The sequence below is a fragment of the Toxotes jaculatrix genome, chromosome 19, assembly GCF_017976425.1.
Source record: "Toxotes jaculatrix isolate fToxJac2 chromosome 19, fToxJac2.pri, whole genome shotgun sequence".
NCBI lineage: Eukaryota > Metazoa > Chordata > Actinopteri > Toxotidae > Toxotes > Toxotes jaculatrix.
Genome location: NC_054412.1, coordinates 4,855,905 through 4,863,570, shown reverse-complemented (window position 1 = coordinate 4,863,570; position 7,666 = coordinate 4,855,905). Strand labels below are relative to the sequence as shown.

General features: G+C 35.0%; 1 protein-coding gene across 4 annotated transcripts in view; it reads right to left on the bottom strand.

The window, feature by feature from the left end:
* Window positions 1-7,666, bottom strand: part of ryr3 (ryanodine receptor 3) — a 115,927-nt gene that overhangs the window by 1,189 nt on the left and 107,072 nt on the right. For all 4 annotated transcript variants that reach the window (XM_041064031.1, XM_041064032.1, XM_041064034.1 and 1 more), the window contains 6 exons: window positions 3,525-3,671; window positions 2,427-2,561; window positions 1,779-1,935; window positions 1,609-1,673; window positions 1,279-1,379; window positions 1,136-1,187 (listed from right to left, as the gene is read on the bottom strand). In XM_041064031.1, coding sequence (XP_040919965.1) covers window positions 1,136-1,187; window positions 1,279-1,379; window positions 1,609-1,673; window positions 1,779-1,935; window positions 2,427-2,561; window positions 3,525-3,671 — 657 coding nt within the window. The remainder of the gene's footprint in view (window positions 1-1,135; window positions 1,188-1,278; window positions 1,380-1,608; window positions 1,674-1,778; window positions 1,936-2,426; window positions 2,562-3,524; window positions 3,672-7,666) is intronic.

Below are 7,666 nucleotides of genomic sequence, written 5' to 3'. Positions count from 1 at the left end.
CTGAAGGAGGAAAGGTAAAAAACAACAACTAAGAATTAGCCGAACTGTGTTGGTAAGTTAATGAAGCTTTAATGTGTAAATTCCCCAAAGTTACCCCCCAAAAAAGTTCTGCCTGAAGTGCAGCCGTGCAGAGTTTCGGTTTTATTTCCCCTGATGTTGAGATATCGAGCTCAGATTTCTGTCTCCTCCTCAATATGTTTGAAAAAACTGCATAAAAAACTCCAACAGCAACATCTCAATAATTCAACTCGCTGTCAAGATCGTTTTCCGTTTCCAGCATTTAGAATAAAAACCGCTGCTCACCGTGCTGTCCAGAATAACATGGACACAGCTTCTTGTAATACAGCATTCAGACCCACACAATGACGCAGTTCAAACCCCATCAGCCGTCTATCTTGATAATTCAGCCACTGCTGTTTCCATCGGGGATGGAAATTAATTTACTGATGCTGATGTTTAAACGTCATTTAACTAAATAACGAGAGAGGGAAACAGACAGAACTGTGTATGGACAGACGTAATTATGAGGTTCAGGGTCATTCATATGTATCTTTGTAAGAGATGTTGCTGTTGAATTTTTTTAAATGCAGTTAAACAGTGTCGACACATGATTTCATTCAGTTCATCTTCATTGCAGAAATCTAAGAGATGGATCTAATACCTCAGCACGTAACACTGTCTGGAAATTCAATTTTTTTTCATTATTAGGATGATGTAATGTTTCAACAGCTTTTAGAGTTCTGATGTTTTTTTGTTTTATTTTTTTGCAGCCAGGAGGAACGTCAGAGTTTTCTGTTACTTCATCTGCATTTTTGACTGAAGAACATGTGCCTGCACATCAAATAAAAAAAGCTGCTTGAATCTCAGGTGCATGACAATAACAAGTTAATATCACAAAAGTGAAAGGAAACCCACGCATTGCTTCTTCCTCCAGCCAAACTGTACTTGTGCAACATTTCAACCCACTTGATATGTTGCATAAGTAAAAAAAAAAACGAAGTCAGAGTCAGTGTGCAGGATTTGTTTTTTCCTTTGCCTTCTTGAGACATAATTGTGCAGCATTAAACAGAACAACGTGCACCTGAGAAGAAAGCTGAAGCTCGTTTAAACATATTTTCTGAAACTTGTCACATACCTGGCCCGTGTGTTCAGTCTCATCCTTGTTAATCAGGTACATCAGGAAGAACCTGCACATGGGAGGACACATGGGAGTGTTGTAAATCAGGAACACTTCGAATTTACTGCCTTTAGTCATTATGCGTTTGCTGCTGCACTCACAGGTAGTTTGCTAGGTTGTGCTCTTGTAAGGTGTGGGTTTCAAACCCATGAGGCGTCCGGTCAAAGTAGTCGTTGCCTATTCCGCAGATGAAGCATTTGGTCTGAAAGAGCAGTGAGAGAGGGGGGTTGTTTACATTTAGATACAGAGCTACAGTAGGTCAATGTACACACAATACTGTGATTGTTGCATGAGCAATAATGAGTATTTAGCATTAGCATTAGGAGCTAGGACGAACACTATTCATCATGGTCATATGACGACCACACCAAACATAAAGCCAGTGTCATAAAGATCTGTCTTCACAGATGAGACCTGGACCCGAGTCTTACCTCCATGTCCTCCTTCACCTGCTCCTGCTGGTCTCTCAGCTCACCAAAGGCATCGATGATCAAACCTGAAGGGAGGTGAAACATGTCTGTCAGAGGAAAACCTAACACGCCCTGTGATACAGCTGCTGATGTATGTGCTAATGAAAAATGACTGATTAAAGACTGTGTACCCTGAATGATGGCCAGCAGGATGACGATGACAAAGAAGAAGAAGGTGATGTCAAACAGGATGCGGTAGAGCTCATAGGGGTCTCCAGCCGGGTCCTCCAGCTCGTCTCCAATACCTCCTCCAGCTCTCACACCGACATACATGTGGAACAGATAGCACTGTGGAGAGGAAGGAGAGTGTTTGTTTTTTTTTTTTTTTTAAGCTGAAGTGGTAAGTAGAGTATTAAAAGCAGCTGTATGTTATTCTGTGGGAACCAAAGCTGGAAAATGAAAGTTGTACGTTTCTTTTTCATTCGTTTCAGACAGAATTCACTCACTGAATCTCTGCCCGGGAATCTGTGAGTTCCACTATAACCGAGGCACGACTGTCACCAATGAAACATACTAGAGTTCACTAATGAGAAATACTTCCTGCTCAGTCCAGCAGTCACCTCCTGCCTTCACACCCTGACAAAGGCCAGTTCGCTGAAATATTCACGTCAACCACTCAAAATAAAAGCCTCAGGAATGTTTTTCAGCTCCAATCATTTCCCCTTGATGAAGGCTACAACCTTGTGTTTTTTTCTTTTTCACTTCTACAAAAAGGCAACTATTTTCAATTTCCTCTCATTTTTCCTAGATTAATAGATAGCGGAGGTGGTCAGGCATACCGTCATCATATCGTCGCACTTCATGTCAGGCTCGTCTTCATCCTCACTCTTATTGTAGAACTTCCTGAAGAAGTTGAAGGCCACCACAGTGTAGAGATAGACGACCACAGCCAGCAGACCCACAGTCAGCACAAGCTAGAAGTAGAGAAAGGTCGTTAGAAAAAGTCTGGTATTTACGTGCTCTGAAACATTTTCTTTGACTTTTATTTATTCGCAGTGACAATTTGAGCTCAGGAGACAGCAGCCTCTTCAGAAGCACAAATGATTGTGCCTCGTCTTGTTTGAATGTAGATTTTTGAGGGTAATTTTTACAGAACTGGATAAACATGTCTGCTTTTTTTTTCATATGGAAAGTGGTTCACGAAAGAACTGCCGTATTCTCAAGGCCTCTACAGCTGAATCAACAGTTTCAGGGCAGCTTTCATCAGTATTCATTGACTTCAGAGACCTTCAAGAAATCAAATTCATGTCATTAAAGAACTTCTTTGTGCCCCATCAGTGCCCTGCAATTTACTTGCTAGTTATTCTACATTTTTAAATATGCATACTGCCTGCTGCAGCCGCTGTCAGACACATGGTCTAAACCCGTGGTTACCAGCCTTCTTTGTCTGATGTGCCCCCACAGGTGAGCTCAAATTACCCCTTTAAAGATTTCACCTGTCATGCTCCAGGTGTGTAAATTTGAAAGGATTTTAATCAGGACAGTAAATGTGGATGTTATTTCAACAATATTTAGGTCAGTTTGATAAAGTTGGCATTTGTATTACTACCATGGAGAGGCGGAAGCTGGCCCTTTCAACCATGAATCCACAACTCTTAGATTTTTAACCATTTATTCTTGAACTTCAACCAATGGTTCTTCAACCATTTATCGATTACAAGTCAGCAGCAGCTCAATATTTCTCCATATTTTTCTAAACAAAAGCTCATAAATGTTTTATTCATTTTAAGGCTTTCTAATTCTGAGTAGAATTAAGATTCTGTTCAGAAAAATGAGAAATGATAGTTTTAAGAAAAACCTGCACTGACAATGTTCAGTGTGGACTTGCTGAATTTCTTATCTGTACTCTGGCTCCCTCTGCTGGCTGAACTACTTACCTGCTTCCCGTTGTGAGTGACAGAAGACAGGATCGTGCGAAGGGTCTTGAAGCCCATGGCGATGTCCAGCAAATGAGCAGCAAAGAAGAAGTTGTTGAAGTGTCCAAAAATGGACATAGTGGTGTACCAGATCAGATACAGGAAGGACTGCAAGAACAGAAGGCCGCTCATTAGTGATGGATGATAAGTTTTAATAACGGTTACATTGCTTTGCACATTTGAATATTTGCACTTGAAAAAATTCTTAGTTTGATAAATTTGACATTTTTTATGCTTAAGAAATGCCATATGCCAACATATTGGAGCCAATATGCAAACATTTTATTATTTACATGTAAATTACTCTTAAGAAGGTCTGTTTTTAATTGCAGCCACTTTCTGTATGCTTTTTATTCCTTTAAATGCCATTTTGTTACATTTTGTTCGTTTTGCTTTTATTTTGAAGGTACTTCCTGTTTGATCGCTTTACCCTCCTGAGGAAGCTTGACGGTGTAAAACCACCTTTGATAAAAAATTTAAGCACCTGCCTGGAATGGAACAAGGTATTTTTCTTTTTGTAATGTTGTGTTCACTTGTATGTATTTAATGAATGTAAAGGAGAAAGAACATTTAAAGGTATTTGCTGTGAAAGTTACGTCGTAAATTAGCTTCTTCTCTCTCTAGCTAGCTTTAGCATTTTCGGTGCGTCTCTGCTAAGCAGTGTAGATTAGCAGTTCTGTAATTAATGCAGTGTACGGATTCTTTTTGTGTTTGTGTATTTGTAAGACCGTATTTTTGTAACTGGTCTGTCATTTAGCTCTTACGGTGTATAAATAAGGAAGAAAACAAATATTTGTGTTTAAAGAAAGGCTAAAGGCTGAAAAGAAACAAACTTCTGGAAACATCAGTACGCATACTAAAATATGACTTTTAAAGTATGACATTTTGAGGTCAAAAAAATTTTTGACTTTTTTTGACCGATTTTGATGCCTTACGACATTTTGAGGTCAAAAATTTTTTTGACCGATTTTGACGCCTTACTATACTATGACGTTTTTTATGACATTTTGAGGTCAAAAAATTTTTTGACTTTTTTTGCCCGAAAAAAACGCCTTACTATACTATGACGTTTTTTTATGACATTTTGAGGTCAAAATTTTTTTTGACTTTTGACCGATTTTGATGCCTTACTATACTATGACGTTTTTTATGACATTTTGAGGTCAAAAATTTTTTTGACTTTTTTTGCCCGAAAAAAATGCCTTACTATACTATGACGTTTTTTATGACATTTTGAGGTCAAAAATTTTTTTGACTTTTTTTGACCGATTTTGATGCCTTACTATACTATGACGTTTTTTATGACATTTTGAGGTCAAAAAATTTTTTGACTTTTTTTGCCCGAAAAAAACGCCTTACTATACTATGACGTTTTTTATGACATTTTGAGGTCAAAATTTTTTTTGACTTTTTTTGCCCGATTTTGAGGCCTTACTATACTATGACGTTTTTTATGACATTTTGAGGTCAAAAAATGTTTTGACTTTTTTTGACGCCTTACTATACTATGACGTTTTTTATGACATTTTGAGGTCAAAAATTTTTTTGACTTTTTTTGCCCGAAAAAAACGCCTTACTATACTATGACGTTTTTTATGACATTTTGAGGTCAAAAAAATTTTTGACTTTTTTTGCCCGAAAAAAACGCCTTACTATACTATGACGTTTTTTATGACATTTTGAGGTCAAAATTTTTTTTGACTTTTTTTGGCCGAAAAAAACGCCTTACTATACTATGACGTTTTTTATGACATTTTGAGGTCAAAAATTTTTTTGACTTTTTTTGACCGATTTTGATGCCTTACTATACTATGACGTTTTTTATGACATTTTGAGGTCAAAAATTTTTTTGACTTTTTTTGACCGATTTTGACGCCTTACTATACTATGACGTTTTTTATGACATTTTGAGGTCAAAAAAATGTTTGACTTTTTTTGCCCGAAAAAAACGCCTTACTATACTATGACGTTTTTTATGACATTTTGAGGTCAAAAAAATTTTTGACTTTTTTTGCCCGAAAAAAACGCCTTACTATACTATGACGTTTTTTATGACATTTTGAGGTCAAAAATTTTTTTGACTTTTTTTGACCGATTTTGATGCCTTACTATACTATGACGTTTTTTATGACATTTTGAGGTCAAAATTTTTTTTGACTTTTTTTGCCCGAAAAAAACGCCTTACTATACTATGACGTTTTTTATGACATTTTGAGGTCAAAAATTTTTTTGACTTTTTTTGACCGATTTTGATGCCTTACTATACTATGACGTTTTTTATGACATTTTGAGGTCAAAAAATTTTTTGACTTTTTTTGCGCGAAAAAAACGCCTTACTATACTATGACGTTTTTTATGACATTTTGAGGTCAAAAATTTTTTTGACTTTTTTTGACCGATTTTGAGGCCTTACTATACTATGACATTTTTTATGACATTTTGAGGTCAAAAAATTTTTTGACTTTTTTTGCCCGAAAAAAACGCCTTACTATACTATGATGTTTTTTATGACATTTTGAGGTCAAAATTTTTTTTGACTTTTTTTGCCCGAAAAAAACGCCTTACTATACTATGACGTTTTTTATGACATTTTGAGGTCAAAAATTTTTTTGACTTTTTTTGACGCCTTACTATACTATGACGTTTTTTATGACATTTTGAGGTCAAAAATTTTTTTGACTTTTTTTGCCCGAAAAAAACGCCTTACTATACTATGACGTTTTTTATGACATTTTGAGGTCAAAAATTTTTTTGACTTTTTTTGACCAATTTTGACGCCTTACTATACTATGACGTTTTTATGACATTTTGAGGTCAAAAAAATTTTTGACTTTTTTTGCCCGAAAAAAACGCCTTACTATACTATGACGTTTTTTATGACATTTTGAGGTCAAAAATTTTTTTGACTTTTTTTGACCAATTTTGACGCCTTACTATACTATGATGTTTTTTATGACATTTTGAGGTCAAAAATTTTTTTGACTTTTTTTAACCAATTTTGACGCCTTACTATACTATGACGTTTTTTATGACATTTTGAGGTCAAAAATTTTTTTGACTTTTTTTGCCCGAAAAAAACGCCTTACTATACTATGACGTTTTTTATGACATTTTGAGGTCAAAAAATTTTTTGACTTTTTTTGCCCGAAAAAAAACGCCTTACTATACTATGACGTTTTTTATGACATTTTGAGGTCAAAAAATGTTTTGACTATTTTTGACCGATTTTGACGCCTTACTATACTATGACGTTTTTTATGACATTTTGAGGTCAAAAAATTTTTTGACTTTTTTTGCCCGAAAAAAACGCCTTACTATACTATGAAGTTTTTTATGACATTTTGAGGTCAAAATTTTTTTTGACTTTTTTTGCCCGAAAAAAACGCCTTACTATACTATGACGTTTTTTATGACATTTTGAGGTCAAAAATTTTTTTGACTTTTTTTGACGCCTTACTATACTATGACGTTTTTTATGACATTTTGAGGTCAAAAATTTTTTTGACTTTTTTTGCCCGAAAAAAACGCCTTACTATACTATGACGTTTTTTATGACATTTTGAGGTCAAAAATTTTTTTGACTTTTTTTGCCCGAAAAAAACGCCTTACTATACTATGACGTTTTTTATGACGTTTTGAGGTCAAAAATTTTTTTGACCAATTTTGACGCCTGACTATACTATGACGTTTTTTATGACATTTTGAGGTCAAAAAAATTTTTGACTTTTTTTGCCCGAAAAAAACGCCTTACTATACTATGACGTTTTTTATGACATTTTGAGGTCAAAAATTTTTTTGACTTTTTTTGCCCGAAAAAAACGCCTTACTATACTATGACGTTTTTTATGACATTTTGAGGTCAAAAATTTTTTTGACTTTTTTTGCCCGAAAAAAACGCCTTACTATACTATGACGTTTTTTATGACATTTTGAGGTCAAAAATTTTTTTGACTTTTTTTGACCAATTTTGACGCCTTACTATACTATGACGTTTTTATGACATTTTGAGGTCAAAAAAATTTTTGACTTTTTTTGCCCGAAAAAAACGCCTTACTATACTATGACGTTTTTTATGACATTTTGAGGTCAAAAATTTTTTTGAC